Source organism: Metopolophium dirhodum, chromosome 9 (genome assembly GCF_019925205.1).
Source record: "Metopolophium dirhodum isolate CAU chromosome 9, ASM1992520v1, whole genome shotgun sequence".
NCBI classification, from domain to species: Eukaryota; Metazoa; Arthropoda; class Insecta; order Hemiptera; family Aphididae; genus Metopolophium; species Metopolophium dirhodum.
The window spans coordinates 30,837,626-30,858,108 of NC_083568.1; the positions used below are offsets into that span (position 1 = coordinate 30,837,626).

Consider the following 20,483-nt stretch of genomic DNA (forward strand, 5'->3'; position numbering starts at 1 on the left):
CATTTCTAATAAAAATTATAATCAACAAGCGATCAAAGATTTGAGTGAGTTTTATTCAAATGATAATAATGATATTGATCATGAAGTTATTGAAACAGAGGTAAAGTTATGGCATACACATTTAGAAAAGCTTAGCATAAAAGATGTTCTTGACGCTCTTGATAAGTGCAATAAAGACTTATTTCCAAATGTTTTTAAACTCCTTCAAATATTTGCAACATTGTCTGTCACATCGTGCGAACCTGAAAGAAGTTTTTCTACATTAAGACGAATAAAAACATATCTTAGAAATTCTATTGGCCAGTTAAGACTTAATGGATTAGCATCTTTAAATATTCATCGTGAAGTCGAAGTAACAGTAGAAGAAGTAATACAAAAATTGTCATTCAATCAAAAACGACGAACGGATTTTATTTTATAATATATTATTTTTTTTCATTATTATCTATTGACCATACCATACAGACATTATGTATACATATTAATTAATTAAAATAAAAGTTTTAGTTTTTACGTATTATATATAATATTTAATGTTTATAATTAACACCCCCCTTCAGAAAATCCTAGCTACACCACTGGTCCTACACCAAACTTAAATTAGTACTTAGTAGCATCAGACATCATGGACTATTGGACCAAAACGATATTGTTGGAATATCAGAAAATGTATCGGTGATAATGTGATATCGTATATAAATATTATGTACTACCATTATGGTGATACCATGACCGGTAACGTAACTGCAGTGATCTGCATGCAAAATGATCTACCCACCAAGATTTATGAATTCTATCCTACTCTCCGCATGAAAAAAAAACCCACAGCAATAATACAAATACGAAAAAATTACATTAAAAGTAAAGCAACTTGTTATATTATGTGGGTGACAACTAAAGTGTTTTCAATAATTACATTTTAAAGTATATTTTTGGACTTTTGGTAATGTAATAGGCAGATTACTGGGTGTGATATTATTGCCCACTAACTAAAACTTGCAGTGTGCAGCGTATTGTAATATTAGTAGGTATACAAATATACAATTATAGCTATACTAAATGTTATTCTTTTTTTCTGCTACTATTTTTACAGAGAACATTGTTGGGATAACATAATAACATAATATTGTTAAACAAACATGAAATTAAGTCATCTGTAATAGTTTGACAAAAAAATAAATGTGCGAGGAATGTCTCGGGTATAATATACTAAAATTATAACTATTTTATACATACCTGACATTAATATGTATATTGTTATTATTTAAATACAATACCACAACGTGTATGGAAAAGACAACAATCCACAGTAAATATTATCATTTTTGGTAGCCCTCGGATCGTAAAAGAGTATTACTTAAATTTATAACTTTATATTATACCTACTCAGCTGATCATCAAAAAAATATACAGTTCCACGAAAACTAAATTTTAATAATATCATTTTTGGCTCATTTTACTAAATATCATACACAAATGATGAATACCGATCAACCCACTTGATGAGGACTTGATTTGGGAAGACTCGACTTTGACATTTTTATTCACTAACAGACAACAGTCATCCAGCAGATTTGCAATTTGTTTATAATTATTCATTATGCACTATATCATGCAGTAGAACATAACATTTATAGGTACCTTTATAATTATAAACGTAGTGCTAGTTGTAGTTTGTAGATAATATTATATTAAACTATGTACCTAACATTAGTAACTACCTAAGGTATACTGAACGAAAATAACAATTTATATTTTAGAAATTTGAAAATATCAAGGCCGTAGCTATAAAAATAGAGAATATAATATTATTTATATGACAATTATTGTTATTGAATGCAATCACAATCTTCAATACCTACCTAACTTAACAGTTAATAATGAATCAAAAACAACCTAACACTATCTCATCGCCCATAACACTATATTATGTTAGCACGCATTACCTGCAGGTCCATACCTTTAATAATAAATAAATTAAAACAAGAAATTAAATACAAAATTACTATAGTTTCAATAATTTTTACATTTATGCACAACTCTGCAACTACATAATTTATCTGCTATCTCCACAAATAACAGCTAATACCGATAAATAAATATGTTTTTTTGAAATGCACATTGCCCGAAATTAATCAATCATTCTATAGTATATATTAAACATTATACAATATTATGAACATAATACATATTTTTATATTATAATTTTTAATAATAACTGTATTAGTCAATTTGTTAATGGCCATTTATTATATAAATAGAATTTCAGTAATATTTAATATGACTAATAGTTAAATATAACCATAGTAAGTTATAGAGCAGTAACTATATATCAACTATAGTATTAAAATGGTTATAATATAAATATGTGACAATAATTTCAGTAAACATTTACCGAGTCTCGTGTTACTATATTATGAATAAAGACGGGTGTTCGTTAGAAGTATGCATATTATTCTATACGTACAAGCATAAGGTATGTATATATTATATCTGATATAAAAAAATAATATTTTATACATATTATTAAAATCCCTTGATCTTGAATTTATTGATAATACATTTTATAAATTACACATAGTACAATAGTAAATGTTACAAGTAAATTTGGTCACTTTATACAAAAACTTTTAGCGAACTTTGCAATATGTTTATTTAGTTCACTCGTCCCGACAGCCAAGTTCATAATATAATATGAACATATTATACCTCTACCTACATTTTTGGAATCGACAAAATTGGAACCGATATTGGAAAACAGTTTAGTTAGAGCCGATACACATTGAACTTGGGAATCGACAAAATTTAATTCAAACCTATATTTTTCCAAGTTTTTCTATGCACTCGGTTGAACTTTTGAATAATTTTAGCGTCTGCTGAATTAATATTATTGTAATATTGTGTGGTATAATATAGTAAGAACAAAAAGGACAAAAAACAGAGGATATTATTATAATATGTTACACTTCAGAATAAGGTTTTTTTCTTCGTAACAGTCTACTCCTCAAGAAAACAAAATAATTTTTATTTCATAAATCGTTACGATATAAAAAGTTCTTAGCTATTAATTTTTAATTAATGTAATAAATTATATGTATTATTGAATATCGTGTAAAATTAAATTAAGATATTATTTTCATAACTTATATTGTTATTGTTCTATATAAACATTGATGTGTATATATTTATATTATAATCAATGTTATAACCTAATAATATGTACCTAGGTATATTATCATTATAATATGGTATTTAATATTTATATAATATAAGCTAAAGCCCAAATGTATGAATTAATTATCATTGTCCGTGGCGATACGATTAATATTTGCTATTATTTTATTTTATTTTCGGTGTTCGAGCTCTGAATTTATTTCAATAAAGTTTTTGACAGCCATTCTTCGTAATGCTGGACATTGGTATACACTCCTGGCTTGTTGGCTCGTCCACAGCCATAACCCCAACTCGTTACACCCATTACAGTTTCACCTGAATAAAAACACGTTAAGTATACAATATATATATTATATTATATCAATATTTATGATATTTTTATGACACGATAATATAATGCACATAAACGGTATACCAATATACCATGCACGTATATAAACATAAAACATTTAAAAGATTTATAAAAATATAAAAATAATTTATTAAATATACGAAAATCCGTTGGCTTGAGCTACCCATATGGCCATATCTAATTATTATTATTATTGTATAAAGAACAAGTATTACAGAGTTTTTAATTTTTATATAGTAGGAGGTAGGTACGTCCGGCCCCTTAATTTTTTTAAAAAAATTCTATTACCACGTTGTCTATGTATACATTGACCAAACTTATCAAACCCATGTCTCACATAATATTTTCCAGGCGATTTAAAATTTTAAACGCTATACATATTATTATGTTTAAACTTTTAAATTCTTAATGTACTTTAATATGTTTGCCGTAATGCACGCACAAACTGTACGGTTACAAAAGTATACGCAATTATATTATTAATTATTATGTACATAAACTTTAAGTTTGTCATAAAATACACGCAAAAAGGTTCGGTAAAACTTCGGATATAGCTGTCCAAAGAAATATCCTCACGTTTTAAGTATATTATTTAATTCATAGATAAGTAAATGATGTACCTATATAGACTCGAGTAGCTATATAAGCCATATAACTCGACAGTTCGGCACATATTTTATTATTATATATGATGTTTCTATATTTAAAAAAAAAATTTAAACGTTTCAAACTAATTCAAATAGGGATATACATAATTACGTATTGTATAATTAGGTTTCAATTTGTATATTTTATTGTTTTACGACGCTTTTACCTAATTCTGTAGAGCAGACCATAGGGCCGCCGGAATCGCCTTGACAGGCGTCGGCTCCGCCGTCTAAGTTTCCCGCACAAAACATCCCGCTGCTAATCGTCTGTTTTCCGTACACATAAGCAGCGTTACAAATTTTCATGTCTATTATCGGCACCGTTGCCGATCTCATAGTCTTAGCGAAACCTGTTGAATTATTAATCCACCAAAATTATAAACACCGTAGGTATACGTCGATTGCTGCAGTTATTTACAGCTGGCATATACGTTAGGTTACGTAACCTAACCTACGTTATACATACTTGAACCGATGGAACCGTCTGATCCCCATCCGGTGATGGTGCAGTTCATATTGGATTTTAATTTGATGACTTCCGATGGCAAACAAATTGGCTGCACGTATTGATTGAACTTGACGCCCGCGCCGCTAGTTTTCAATTTTATTACGGCTATATCGTTGTTCAACTTAACGTTTACCTCGAAATTCTCGTGAATATAAATGTTGTCGATATAAATATCTTGTTCGGAGTCTTCGAGCGTCTATATAAAATACACCAATTCGTTTAGTCATAGGTACGCAGCAGTAAATAGTAATAACAATTATTTATCCAGTTGCAGTAATTCACTAACTATGCAGTACTACAATATTGCAGTACCTGTACTAATACCGCTATCTATATTAACGGCTAAACCAGTGGCGTACTTATACAATAACTTGAGATTTTAATAGATAATTATAAATAATTATAAAATTATATTTTTATTTTATCATAATTATTATTATTGTTACATAACATAATATTATGTTTAGTTTATACATAAAAAAATACCCGATTTTTATTTATAAACAAAACATATGGGGGTGGGTTTATTCCTTATACAGTTATGCATAATATCCACCACATACTAACGCCCCTGTCTCATAATATAATATAATTATGTATAAATAGTTATAAATAATACCTACTGCAACTTGCTAGTAACTTATGTTGGCACTCACCCCCATGTTGTAGTCGCCGATCCTAACGTAGTAGAAGTCTTTATCCAAATCCCGTACGCAATGTGCAGCCGTTAATACGTGGTACTTGGAAATGATTACCGCTCCGCAAACGTGTTCCGTTTGACCAGCCGGTGTCGTCGATCTAATACTTGCCTATAACAAAAACATGGTTTAGCCGATGGTCGAGGATAGTTAACAATACAATAATATATAACAACAATAATATTATAACCGCGGGGTAGGTAATACAATCCAAGTCAATTATTCAGATGATCCAATAAAAGATGAATTCCCTTATTTTACTGGTAGGTACTATAGGACACTAGGTACCTATATCTAAAGGTGAAGAGGTAGTAGTAGCATTGATTATGAATACTATGGTATTTATAATCAATCGTAGTAGGTATATCTATCATTAATTAATAGGCAATAGCATTGTTTGTTATATACTACATTTTAATCAACAGTAATAGGCATACAATTTGAATCTGTTAAAAAGTAGACTGTAACTTTTTTATAAAGATTTTTGAAGTTTTATCCAAATTCTTTCGAGGGCCAATACCTACTTAATGGAATTGTATATGTTTTCTCTGATCATGAAAATTACAAAATTAAATCTTTGGCCGTATTTTGCTACACTAAGGGCCATAGTAGCTATAATAGCTATGTCACCCACGCAGATTTAGCCCGATAATATATTACTATTTATTATATACCTAGGTATTATTTATAAAGCCATATATCTTTAGGTAACGACGTGGATCAAACGATATTATATTATATCATTCGAAAACACATAATTATTATATTATATAGTATTTTATATTCTATTAATTATTATAGAATACACTGACCTGCCAAGGATGATCACCTCTCTCGGTATTAAATCCCGACGCGATTCTCTGTTGCACCATGCTCATCGACTTCGGCACCGTCACCAACCGCTTTCCACACTGATGGGACAGCAATTCTTTTAGGTTTTTTTTCTTCAGCAATACACTTTTCGCCTTCGTTTCCGATGTCGGTGTGTCGTTCGTCTTGGTAAGTTAGAATGGAACAAAAAATGTTTATTGTTAATACCTATATGTACCTAGTCATGGGCGTAGAATGGGGGGGGGGAGGACTGGAATTTTGTTTAGCCCCCCTCGTGTAATTTTTTTTTAGTTACATTTTTTGAATATACCTTGTGAACCAGGACAATAATAGGTTAGACCCCCAACATAAATTCATCACGCTACCGCCTATATACCTAGACACCTAGTTGAAATAAAAATTCAACACATAAGACGTAGCGTGGCAATTTAATGGATAATTATTTAGGTATATATACAAAACAGGGACGCAAAAGTGGCAAAACATTTCATTCATAATACAAAATGTATTAGGATTAGGAATAACATCGTTTTTAATGGTAAAATAAAATAGTAAATGTAAAATGATTTATATAAAATATTTTTTTTTTTTTTAAACAGCAGTTTAGAAATAATAAAATACAACACAAGATAAATCATAATTAATCTTATATGCCATATAAAATACCATACAATTGCCAACCCGACCTAGAAGCTTCGATTTACGGTGGTCGGTGGGAGTTTACTATCTAGTACTACATATAAATCTGAGACTAACCTAACCTACCTAATTAGAGTACTAAATTATTCGTATAACGTAATTATATAAAGATAGTAGATGAAGCATATAACCGCAATTCCTAGAACATAATGTAACGATTAATATGTAACTTAGAGTCGTAGACCTGAGGTCTATGTTTAGAGGCAATCATTTATTTTTATTTGTTGTACATTAATACATTGATATTTGATAGTACGTCGTACGAATGAATGCCCACAACGAAGTACGAACGTAGTGAAGCACGCCGTCGCATAGTGCCATTATAGTCAATTGTTTTTTCGCAACTTCGTGTACAAAGTACAAACTATCACACTATTCACACTATTGTTCTTACTTCTCAATATTAAATGTTGTTACCTACGCAAAATATAATCAAAAAAGAAAAAATGAAACCTACAAATAGTACTATACTGATAGGTATGTGATGAGTTCAGAGTTAAAATAATATAAGTAGGAGGATGCCCCATAAAACATTCTCAATTATGCCCCTGATGGCTAGGGTGATTTTTTTTGTAGGTAAATACTAATTTTATCGAAAACGTTTAAAAACGTTTTTAGAAAATGAATTGTTTAGATGATTTAAATAACATTTACGAGAAAAATGTAGGTATATATGTATTTATCGTTATTATATTTTGATTTATTTTACCATTTGAACGAGTGTGAATTTTTATTTTTATTTTTTAAGCAGGAATATATTTTTCTGAGAATTTCAATTTTAAACGAGTATGTGCATAGGTGCAACAAGAGCTTACATTTGGGGGGGGGGGGGGGAGAGGGCTTCAATGCTTCATAATTTACAAACATTTGGAAAATTATTTACCTAGTAAAAATGTATGTACTATTTTTATTCAATCAAGTATTATAGGTATCTCAATATTTGTGATTCTAAATAGGCAAATAGACAAAGAGTAAATAAAGTATACCTTTTTATCGACATTAAAAATTAATGCTAATATTGGCAGTAGGTATGTAGTAGGTATACACTGACCAGTCAAAGTCTCTGATTCTGAATAATTATAAACTCGTAACTCATAATAGTGACTAGTGTTATAGTAACACTGTCACACGTTACACCCATGCAAATGGGTATTGGCGCTGGTATCCGGGATTTTTTAGTGTTAAGGGGGAGGGGGTCTAGTATTACCTATCTAAAGTAAATTGGGCCGCCCCCCCCGATTACTATTAACATAGTGATGGAATGATGGATGTACCATGTACCTATCGTTATTAAGGCGGAACCTTTTTTTTTGTATAAAATCCTATTGGGCCCGGTTGGAGGTTCTAGGTCACTTTGTACGGTCGGGTAAATGGTAAAAATGTTCATTTCAGAACGCGGACATTTTATACTATTATATACAATTATACATAAAGCATATGTATATATTGCATTATACTGGTTCGAATTGAAAACAATTTGTGTTGGATAGTCCATTTATCGAGGATGGTTATTGACTATACCTAAATAACACCACGCTACGACCAATGGGAGCCCGGGGAGGTTCTCAAACAGGGATTTTGAGATTTACGATGGAAATGTTTATTTATAAATGGTTGCTAATAGTCATAGGAGAAATAATTAGTAGGAATAGTATTTATTTATTATTGGTTGTCATTGGTTAATCGGAGAGATCAGGTACAAGCATGCATCAAATCGATTTTTAAGAGTTGTCATTTTTTACTGGCAATGAAGTGCGCGGGATCAGTTAGTTAATACATATTTATGATTCGTACATTTTCTTTCGTCCAGAATCGTTTTTTATCGAATGCAACCATTGCATTCAAATCGAATTCTGTAATAATACACTAGGTATTTTGTTCGAGGACCGGAGGGACGATGGACAAACTTCCAACCCGCTTTTTTAATAACCTATCTCAGTATAAACTATAATCAATAAATAATACTAGTTAATACTAAAATATTAACCATCGGCTATTACCCACCCACCACTCTTTGAAAACTCAGAGGCGACCACGCCACGCCACGCCGCTGTTTACAGCGTCGCTTTTGTAAAGCTGAATTTTAAATTTAGTTACTTTTTTAGTATCCAAATGACAAATAACAGACACGTCTTCGCTGTGTTTACAATTGTTGGATCCCCATTTCTCATGTAAACAATCTTCCAAAGTTGTTTCGTTGCCTGTGCACCGCAATTGATCTAACCAGATCAGTCCATTTCCGGGGCCAAAAGCTGCTTCCTTTTTAAACTAAATATATTTTACACAGAAAAAAATTACAATAATATACCCTACACATCCTTAAACAGTATACATTAATTTAAATACAACGCTCACTTCAGCTGTCCCCTTAAAACCTAGACCGTTACAAATGACCAGCGCCTCGTTCGTACCAAAATCATCATCACACACCGTTCCCCATACACCAAACTGACGTACTTCAACTCTGCCTTCCATACCTGCTCGGCGTTCGTTGCCACCAACTAAGCGGATCTCTAAAGGCAACTGCACCATAGAAAATCAACAATAAAGTAGGTTAGATAAGGTGAAAAACACAAAAATATGGGTGGAAATAGATCAGACGAAAAGTAATCAAAGGAATTGAAAGTTTAAAATCAGCACATTTGCTTACAAACAAGTAAGTCCATTTTTTCAGATAGTTAAGATTCCACATTAAAATGCTGGCATTAATAATTATTTACTTCTTGTCAATTCAAATGCCAGCGTTTTAACTTGGTCGGTCTATTAATTTACAAAAAATAAATAAAACACATTAAAATAAATTATTTATAATTAAAAAAGTTTCTCCACTAGGGAGTGTTCATCAATTTCATTACTCTAGCTACTAATCTATGTATCACATTCAATTATTATCTAATTTTTATGTGTAACAGATTGCGAAAACAAAAATATTTAATAAAAAATTATAAATACAAATAAATGGTTTTAAACAAATACATAAAACTCTGGCATATGAATTAACATAATATATAAAAATAATTAATAATAGCTACAAAATATATTAATGCACAAAATTATCCTTTTTTCTTAGGAGCTATTTTCTGAATATATTTTTTTGGAGCCTTAGTTGTTGTACTAGTTGTTGGAATTATTGTTGTAGTAGCGACACTCACATTACAACGTTCTGGTATTTCGTCTGATCCATCAGTACAATCTGCAAACGAATCACACAAGAAACGTGCTGGAACACATTCTCCAGATTTACACTCAAATTCGTCATTTGAACAAGCTTTCCCACCAGCAACTCTACACACCACACCAGCCGACTAAAACACAGTAAATAATAAAAAAATAATTAATATCAAATATCATAGTAATATATTGCACCATAAAAATCTATTTGCCATTTTAAAAATTACCTCTTGAGCATTGCAATCATGAACTCCCCACTCTTTGAATTGGCAAGAGTATAATGAATTTTCAGTTCCATTGCAATCTAGATCATCCAACACAAATCTTGTTTTATTTGGCACTCCATAATAGGAATTTGGTTTTACAGCAACAGAACTTAGGAATCCAAGTTCTCGACAGATGACATTAGCTTCTCGTAAATCAAATTTATCATCACATATCACTCCCCATTCACCAAGGACTAAAACCATAAATTAAAATATTTAGGATAAAACTTATCTTATAACTTTTTATACTTATACTACCTTTGACTTCTACACGTCCTTCATTAGTGGTATTGCCCCCCATCAGTCTAATCTCATATCCCATCATATCTTTAGTACATTTAGTTTCATCGCTACGATCTCCACAATCATTATGTCCATCACATTCCTAACAAAATGTTTAAATAGTCATTATAATATTATGTCTACTGATACTTTAAAAGGTATAAATATAAATTTAAAATGTACCCTTGATTTATCAACACAATTTCCATTTTCACAAATAAATTTTCCTATACAAAGAGCTTTATCAGTTTCATAGTAATCCCAATCTTTATCAGATTCTAAAACTGTTGTGTTGTCAGTTTTTGTTTTTTCATTCAATATACAAGTTTGATCATTTTTACTGAAAATAATACAATTTTAACAAATAACAAATTATTCAATAAGTATACAATTAGATAAATTTAACTAACTTATGAGAAAATGATTGACAAACAAAACCATCTGCTTGCATGCAACGGTTAGCACAAGTGTTAACTGTAGTGTGAAGCCATTTTTCAGCTTCATGGTTTGTTAATAGAGCTTCAGAAGTTTTAATAAAATTGTCCATAATATTAGAACAATTTTTTTCGTCCATACCGTTACTACAATCCTAATAAATATAAATAAAATAAAATAATTACTTGAAAAATACCTTCAATTAATAATATATGACAACATCAGCCAATTTGATTAAAATATATAATAACTATACTCTTTCCAGTAAAAGAACAAGCTTCGACCCAATGAAAATAAGTTGTACTGTACACCCCTACATAACACCCTGCCATAGTGGAACCGGCCTCGATGGTAGGGTATCAAATTAGGATGTGCAGATTCTGTGTGTTCTCTTGTTGGACAGAGTATAGGTTTCAGATTACATTTATTATTTCAATTTTAGAGATGTTTAAAAAATTATATTTTAAATAAAATAGTTCTAAGAAAACTAATACATTTTTAATAACCTTAAATTGTATTTTTATTTTAATAAATAATTATTTGTATCATTAATATAACTATTATTTAAAAATAATCAATAAAAAGTAATAACAATTATAACTTTGTTAATTCAACTTACTGCTTGATTATCACAAACCCAGGCTTGAGTTATACATTCATTAGGTTGACATTCAAAAAATCCTGCGTCACATTTTGGTTCTTCAATCATTCGACTGACTAAAATTCAAAACATATATTATAAGTATTTTAACTTTTAAGTAATGTGAAAATAATTTCTATACGACCTTTTGGTGATTTAGCGGCAGCGTTACAAACTGGTATATCACAAAATTCACTTCGTACTATTCCATTTGAAGTTTGTACATAACACCATGGCTGTAAATCAGTACCATCAGGGTTCCTACATTTGTTGTGTTTGTTTAATAATGATCTTCGAGTTTTTTCTGACACTCTATACTTCATAGCTACTAAAACTTGTTGATCTTCCCACAATAAGCAGGCATTTCCAGAGGAAGTCGTATTTGCTGAACCAATGTAATCTGAACCGGCCCCATTCACACATCCTAGTAATTTTGTTTTTTAAATTAACATTAGGTATATGTATTTATAAGAATATTATTAACTCCAATTTTTTAGAGAATAAACCTTACCAATGTCATCAACATCTCGTTCGCAAACATAAGGTAGTCTATCAGTCTTTGTTCCGCAATCAATTGCTTCCCAGTGATAGTACTCAGAGTCACATAATTTTGTGCTGTTTGGATTTGAAGGACAAGGGAATGATTTTTGTAAAACAATACATAGAGCACGGTTTGTTTGGATGTTGGGTGAAACAGCTTTTTTGAATTCCCAACCTATAAGCGAAATATATAATTAGCATTGCATTATTATACTACATATTATTTTACTAATTTTTATCACCTGGCCACCAATTTTGGTATACAAATGGATTTTCAGTGCCTTCCCAAATCCATATGGGACTTCCTAATAATGATACACCAACTCCCGATGTCAGGATAGGGCCTTCTGTTTTCTGTCTATATAACCATTCAGATATGAAATCATTTTCTTTCTAAAACAAATCAAATATTCTACTATAATTATAGAATAGTTAAAGATAGATGTGCATTTCTGGTATGCACAGAGACTACTGACAGTAAATACTTTTGGGTTGTAACTTTGTAAAATAAAAAAAAATAAAGTTTAATAAAATGAAATATCAAATATGTGATTTTTTCAGATTAATGGTTTTACTTTTTATCATATATATTTTGGAATATTTTACTTGTGAGCTAATATCTAAAAGCTTTCCTCCTCGTTTAAGACAGTGTTCCAATGCTTCAGCTTTGCTGTAGCCAATGTCTTGAACTTTACTTTGTTTTTCTGATACAGGAACAAATAATTTATAACATTTTCCATCATACGACACTTCCTCTGGTTGACATTCAGAGCCTGAATTTGATCGACATTTTACCCAGACGGCATCTCTTTCAACATTACAAGTTTTATCTATATTTTAATGAAAAGATAAAACAATAAATTAATGTACTATAAAATTGTATATTTTATCTGTTTACATGTTTGAAGTCTTGTATAATTTAAAAAGAACACTATTATAAATACATTATGTTCTATTCAAATCATTATTAGTTGTTTATATTTATATTTTAATAATAAAATATCTTTAAAACTAAAATTCTAGAACTATTTTAAAATAAAATGTCAGGTCACCTGGTTACAAGTTGTGATGTATATAACAGGTGAGATATCACTCTGACCAATGGCAAAAAATGAGTGGGTTTATGGTTTATAAAATTATGAATTTAAGGACTAAATTGTTTTTAAGTTAAATTTATAAAAAAAAAATATTTTTTCTTTAAACTACAACATAATATATACTACTGAATCTAATAAGTTATAAATGATAGTATTGTATACATTTATGGAAATATTGATCAATTTTGATCAATGTTATCCATTGGTTATTGGTGATGGTAACAGTAATAAAAATATTATAGCATAGATCTCCAATTAATAGTTTTGGAATTCAGGAAGTTTTTGGGAGCCATCCTAATGTAATTAACATCTAAATTAAAATGAAAATTAATGAAATCCTCATTTGATTCACCAAAAAAAATGAAATATTAACTATTTGTATGTGGACCAGATAAAGCTCATCCACAGGGGGCATGAATAAGTTTATAGGTCTTTGGTTATAACTAGAGCGCGGATTTGTATGTTTTAAAAATCAACCAAATATGCATAAATATATTATGCACTAAAATGTTCAAATATGCAAGAAAAAGAAATATGCACTCAACAATTAACAAAAAGACATTTATTTTCTGAATATTTAATTAAAATAATAAACTTAAAATTATGGAACGCTACTAAAAATATATTTTTTTTAAATATCTGTGTTTTGTAGGTAGTTTTAATCTATAAGAAAAAATTGAAATTAATTAATATTAAAAATGTATTTTAAATGGAATTTCCTTAGGTACCTAAATCAGTTGTCTTTAATCTATAAGAAAAAATAAATTCCCAAATATATTTTTGAAAAACAGTTTAAACTTACGAGTATACCAATTAATTAATTTAAATATTAATCAATACTATTAAAAAATAATCTTTTTCTTCTATATACCAATAGTAATTATTTCAAAAATGCCTAAAAAACAAATAACAAATGAGTAAATTTTGAAATATGTAAAATATGCACAATACAAGTTCATAGTTTAAATCATTATGTCATGAAATAAATTCTGTGTTCACTTAGAATATCATACAATCAACCAGAATAAATATGCAAATACGTACAAATCTACACTCTAGTGATAACTAATCAATATTTTAGACTTTAATTAAGGTTTATTTTTATCATTAGCCAAGAGCCACTAATGGGTGGCTGCTTATTCAAGACATTTATGTTTCTATTTTTCTCTTATCATATAAACTTATTGTGCTAAAAAAAGTAGATTGTTTATGTCAAATAAAAATATGAAAAAAAAATATGGTTTAATACATAGGTTCATTTTATATTTGGAAGGGTAATAAGAATAATTGAGTAGAATTCAATATTTATAAACATTGTAAACTATATTATATTTTTTGAAATCAAATCTATTTTTGCCTCGATTTCTGCAGTCTTTACAACATGTATTACAATACATATTTAAATGATTTTATCCTTAATGTTCATGAATGTATAATTTTATTATCTAACATAGATTGTCATAAATGTTAAATAAATAGTATTTGGTTTCTGTAAAGTACTTACCATTTTGGAGTTTGCAATTATGAAATACACTTTCTTGGCCATTACATGATACTTTGGTAATTCCTATATTTCTTAATAATCTAGTAGGATTATCAGTAGTTACAGTTAAGCCTTGCCATGTTTGTTCTGCTCCTCTAATTAAAGTTAACAATAAATTAGTATTAATTGTTAATTATTTCCAACAAAATAATTGTGTAATTTTAATTATTTGAAACTCAAAATGTAAATAAAATATTTTACAGTAAATTAAGTTTACAAGTATTCTAACAATGTGCTGCTTAGTTATTGTTTAAAAATTCATATTGACTAGTACCTTTTAAATCCAAGTTGTTTACAAACAATATCTGCTTTCTCGATTGTCCACGAGTTGAGTTCATCACAAACTACACCCCATTGAAAAGGCTTTCCTTGAACTTGTAAAAATCCTTCAGAGCTTTTTGGACCTCCTCGTAACCGAATTGACTGAGTACTATTTGGTTTCAAATCAATTCTTACTGCTATATTTTTGTTGACTTTGTTGTTTACAGTTTTAGGGGGTGTATACATAATAGAAGAGTTTTGCAAAAAATTATCTGGTAAATCAATAGATGTTGGATTTCTTAAGATTTTTGACTGTTTATTTTCGTTTGGTAAAGTTTCTAACACGGCTTGATTATGATTTTCTAGTGGTTCAGTTTCAGTTACCAGATCACTATTACTAGTTTCGTGATCAAATTCTTGCCTCACATCAATGGGTGGAGTATAAACTTCTTGTATTGGTGTTGGTGTAGTATATATATAATCATCTATTGTGGTTGGTGTATTTTTTACAAATTTATTGCATTCTACATTAGACGGGTAATCACATACAGATATAGTAGGGTTAAACAATGTTCCAGGACCACAGTCCATTTCAAATGTTCTACCATTTGCACAACTTAGAAACTTGGCACATTCTGTAGGATGTGGTTTAATACCATTGAAGCCATTTGGACACTTAGAATTAGTAGTTGATGGAGAGTATACAGGAGATTCTTGTGAAGGAGATTGAATATTATCTGTGTAACTAGGATTTTGAATTTTACCTACATTTTCTTTTTGTTTAGGGTATTGTAAGCCATTATAATTATTTGATAATTTTTTACCAGCAGAATCTCTGTTAAAACTCAAATCTGTGTTTGGTTTTGATTGTTGTATGTTATCAATAGGTTTGGAAATATTAGGAACAACTATTTGAAATTGTTTATTCATTTTCGAGTCTCCATTAGTTCGCCTATCTTGTGGTATTGGATTTAAATATTGTGATTGTTCATGTTCATTAACTACGGAGTGGGCTGAATAATCAGGTGAAGATTTTGAGTTATAACCTTGACCATTTGGTATAGAAGATTGTCGCCCATAATCTATGTGAGTTTGACTTGCATCTCTAGACGAATCATAATTATTCGGAAAATAATTTGGTTTATTTTGCTCTGTTTGTTGTTTATTACCTAAATCAAAGGTCGATGCTGGTTTGTTGAATTGATTATTAGGTGTTTGAAATTCTTCATAATATTCTGATTGTTCATTTGTGTTATAATTAGAGCTTGGACTAGAACCTCGTCTCCCCTTAAGCTGTTCTCGAATCCAAGAATTTGGATTGACATTAGAAGGATTTGATGAAACTGGTTTTTGATATCCATTATAACCGAATTGAGGATTAGGATATGGGGATGGAAATCTTACTTTATTTTTTTGTTGATTTATTTGTTCTTGTTCAGATAAATAAGTATTCTGGGTTTCTTCAACATTACCATAATTATTGGGTATCCCATAGTTATTTGGATTAGGTAAAAATTGATTACCTTCAACAATTGACTGACCGTTTGAAAATGGTATGGTTCCTTGTATTGGATTCACATATTCATTGGGATTGGTCCTTGGTAGATTTTTATTAAAATTTTGTTGAATAGGAAACTGCTGTTGAGCAGAGCCAGGATAGTTTGTATTACTATTAATTGGCTCAGGGTTTGATGGTGGATTTTGATTGAAATTTTGTCTGATAGGGAATTGTTGCTGAACAGGTCCTTGATAATTTGGGTTTCTATTAATTGGCTCAGATTTTGTTGGCGGATTTTGAAACAAATTTTGCCTGTTAGGTGGTTGCTGTTGAACTTGTCCTGGATAATTAGCTGATTCTGATTTTGGAGGGAGTCTTGATATAAATTCTTGTCCCCCAGGCGTATTTTGTGGAGCAAAATTATGATTTTGTTCATCTGGATAAAACTGCTGTGACTGTACTTCAGCATTTTGTTGATTATATCCATTGACCACTAAACTAGATCCATAAAGTGGTTTGGACTCACCAGTTTGTAAACCATAATCTGTGGTCACGGCTGAACCAAAATGTTGTGAAGTATCTGTATTGGAATTTTGACCTTCAACAATAAATTGTGTTCCAACTAATGGATTATTTGATTGAGGCTGATATTGATTGGTTGATTGTGGCTGATATTGATTTGTTGGTTGAGGCTGGTATTGATTAGTTGAATGAGGTTGATATTGATTAGTAGATTGAGATTGGTACTCATTAGTGTTGCTAATAAATACACGATCTTGATTAGAAGTCTCAGCATTTAAATCAAAATTTTGACTAGGATTTCTATTAAGGAATGATGAATCAATTTTTGATGGATTTCCATCTAGACATTTTACTTTAGCGGGAAAATCACATTCTAAACTATTGGGATTGAATAAAGTTCCTGGTCCACATGACTGGACATACCCACGACCTTTAAAGCAATTTAAAAATGTTTGACAATTTGATAGAATAGGGAATAAGCCAGTTGTTGTTTTTGTTGGACAATTCTTTCCATCCGATATAAACACATTATTCTACAATAAAAATGCAATAAAAAAATAAAAAGTCTACTTTGATATATTAAATTATATTTATAAGTAAATACCTCATTGTTTATATCCGGGGGACTCTTTGTCTGTTGTTTATAAATTGAAGAAGCAATAGGTTTGTTTTCAGGTCCATTGTTTTCTCTGAGACGGCCATTTTTTATTCCAGTATTAGTATTTCCATTAAATGCATTCCAATTCAAATGCTCCTCAGTAAGTGATGGTCTAGTAACTGCATCCGTGTAGCGAACAACCTGATAATCCGTTTTACAAAACTTGATTAGTAAATATTAACTACTTTTTTAAACCCAAAATACTTACACACAATGCTTCATTATTAAAAAAAAGTAGAATTACAAAAATGGTGCAACCTTTCATGTTGATGCGCACATTTAAACTGAAAGTGCTATCATTTTACTTGGATTTTTGATACTTATCTAAGGTCCAATAGATCAAAGGTTGAAAAAACATTTATAGAACAACAAGGCTATTCTATAGGCTTATCTGTATACAACACAAGTAAAATATTACCTTGCTAATGTATCCGGTTAGATAACCCTTTCTTGATCCACAGACAATGGAAAATATTTATTTACATTAAAACAATAATACTTACTAATAAATAATAACTTTATTTCCAGAAAATAATTACAATAACAGCAATCAAGAAATTTTTAACTTAGATTTAGTCTTATGCAATATATATTTGTATGGATGTTCATTATTGTAAGGTGTTTTTGGTATTCCAAAACATTTACGAACTTGTGGAGACAATAAGAATAAGTTTTGTGATAGACCATAAATACTTGATGCAGTCCAATATAAGCTCACACCCTAAAAAAATATTCATAATTTTAAATTGATTACCTACTTTTTAAAACAAATTATACATACTGATGGCAGAAAACATGAAAGTGGCATCATGATAATAGTAAGACCTCGAAAGATGTTTGTTATAATTTTTTGATTACGTGTCGGTTCTTTGTTTCGTGATTGAGATTGAACCTTTAAGTATTAAACGAGATTTATATAGTTATACACATACACTTTTATAAATATAAACAAACGGTAGTAACAAACAACTAATTTATTTATTTAAATTAAATCACCTCAATAATTAAAAGATTTGATAGACACATAATTAGAGGTAAACTCATAGTTGGGTCAATGGCAGTTAAGTTTGTAAACCACAAAATTCCACCTTCAGTTAGTTCGTAAAACCTAATAACAGCTTTTGAAAGTGTACATCTTATATAACAAAACAAGAACCATGACATAGTATTATATTAATAAATATTACCATCATCACTTGGAGGTAACATTAATGTGAGATTACGAGTTGCTATCGACATACAAATCCACAATGGTAATTGCACCCAAACAACAATTGTTGACTTTGCAGGATGACAGTTTTCTTTTACTATCAATTCATTCCAATACTTTTTTACCTACATTAAATAATAGTAAAAATTTAAACAAATATATTATTTATAAAATTAGAAATTGTATTATAATAAGAATTAACAAATTAGTTCTAAAAAAAAAAAATAATAATAATAAGATAACTATACTCTGTCCAGCGAGAGAACACGTCAATTCTGCGCATCCACCCCCCCCCCCCAACACTGCTATCGAAACCGGTACTCCTATAGCAGAGTATTGCGTGGTTGGACCAGTTTTGTTCGGTGCGCGGCGCGTTCTCTCGCTGGACAGAATATATGTACACACACTTACAGCTTTGTTATAAACACGTTTAGCTTTATTTTCAGGCCATCTATTCAATTTGATTGCCTTTACTACTTCTTTTTGTATTTCTACTACTGTTGGTTGAAATTCAATAGAAAGATTTTCCAATTTTGAATTATTATAATGCTAAATTAAAAACAGAAAAAATTTTATTAGGTATCTGATCATAAAATAAATTATATATTTCCATTTAAACAATGTTTTTTATTTTATACACAAAGCTGATATTATTGACAAATAAATTTAGCCATAGAACAGAGTATTATCACTTAAATTCAAATAAGTATTGCGTCCCTAGGTAAAATCTACAATAAAAAACTGATTTAATAACATTCAACTTTGTGTGTAAATAAATCACTTAGGTTTTTAAGATATCATTAATGGGATTTTACCTACTTGGTACACTGTCAGTGGTAGAGTAATGACTAATCTCAGAGCTACAGCACTAAGCATTATTGTGGCCCACCAAGGCGTACCGGTAAATTCATGAAATGAAATTACAAATTGTTGTGCATAAGCTACTGGAGTACTGTTAGACAATCCCATAAACCACGAAGGAAACGTAACCGAGGAGTCTGATGCGACACTTCTGTTCGATGAACGCAGAGTATAAGCGTTATTTTTACTATAGAGTGATGAACATGGATCTGGTCTTTTCATATAATAGCTAAAAAGCCGATAGTCGATGATTTTTGTTAGATTTGTTTGTCGAGTACATATTGCCTGTAAGATCATTGTACAGCTTGCGGTTTTCAAATGACATGTAAAAAATAATATGAAAATTAAATTAAACGCTTTTAAACTCTAATTACACAATAACAATAAGTGGATATGACAATAAGGCACATCGCATGACGCACATGGCCGAATACTTGGCGAAGTATTTACTTATAATATTAATTTGCTTCGTAAAAAAAATTTTTATTTAAAATAATACTAATAAACAACAATATTTAAATCACGGTTATCTACAGATTGATAATTGTATGTGCTATTATCACAGGATATTTGATATCCAGACAAATTAA

At 29.8% G+C, this 20,483-nt stretch overlaps 2 protein-coding genes across 3 annotated transcripts; both read right to left on the reverse strand.

The window, feature by feature from the left end:
• Positions 1–3,004: 3,004 nt before the first annotated feature.
• Positions 3,005–18,217, reverse strand: LOC132951914 (uncharacterized). The gene is made up of 21 exons (XM_061023976.1): positions 18,031–18,217; positions 17,769–17,963; positions 15,158–17,697; positions 14,845–14,978; positions 12,850–13,073; positions 12,486–12,636; positions 12,215–12,418; positions 11,849–12,127; positions 11,683–11,780; positions 11,039–11,217; positions 10,812–10,968; positions 10,605–10,731; positions 10,308–10,540; positions 10,062–10,214; positions 9,265–9,432; positions 9,007–9,177; positions 6,192–6,374; positions 5,338–5,490; positions 4,640–4,877; positions 4,341–4,523; positions 3,005–3,489 (listed from the first exon to the last, which is right to left on the reverse strand). Exons 1-21 carry the CDS (start codon positions 18,085–18,087, stop codon positions 3,371–3,373), a joined length of 5,946 nt encoding a protein of 1,981 aa, XP_060879959.1. The 5' UTR covers positions 18,088–18,217; the 3' UTR covers positions 3,005–3,370.
• On the reverse strand, positions 18,081–20,431 carry LOC132951916 (cytochrome c oxidase assembly protein COX18, mitochondrial). Of its 2 annotated transcripts, XM_061023980.1 has the most exons (7): positions 19,852–20,431; positions 19,444–19,581; positions 19,010–19,157; positions 18,819–18,940; positions 18,604–18,714; positions 18,326–18,543; positions 18,081–18,213 (listed from the first exon to the last, which is right to left on the reverse strand). In XM_061023980.1, the coding sequence occupies exons 1-6, from the start codon at positions 20,188–20,190 to the stop codon at positions 18,373–18,375; spliced, it is 1,029 nt and encodes a 342-aa protein (XP_060879963.1). In that variant the 5' UTR covers positions 20,191–20,431; the 3' UTR covers positions 18,081–18,213; positions 18,326–18,372. The 2 variants fall into 2 exon arrangements, with proteins under 2 accessions (XP_060879963.1, XP_060879962.1); XM_061023979.1 differs by lacking the exon at positions 18,081–18,213 and having other exon boundaries at positions 18,322–18,543.
• Positions 20,432–20,483: the final 52 nt, after the last annotated feature.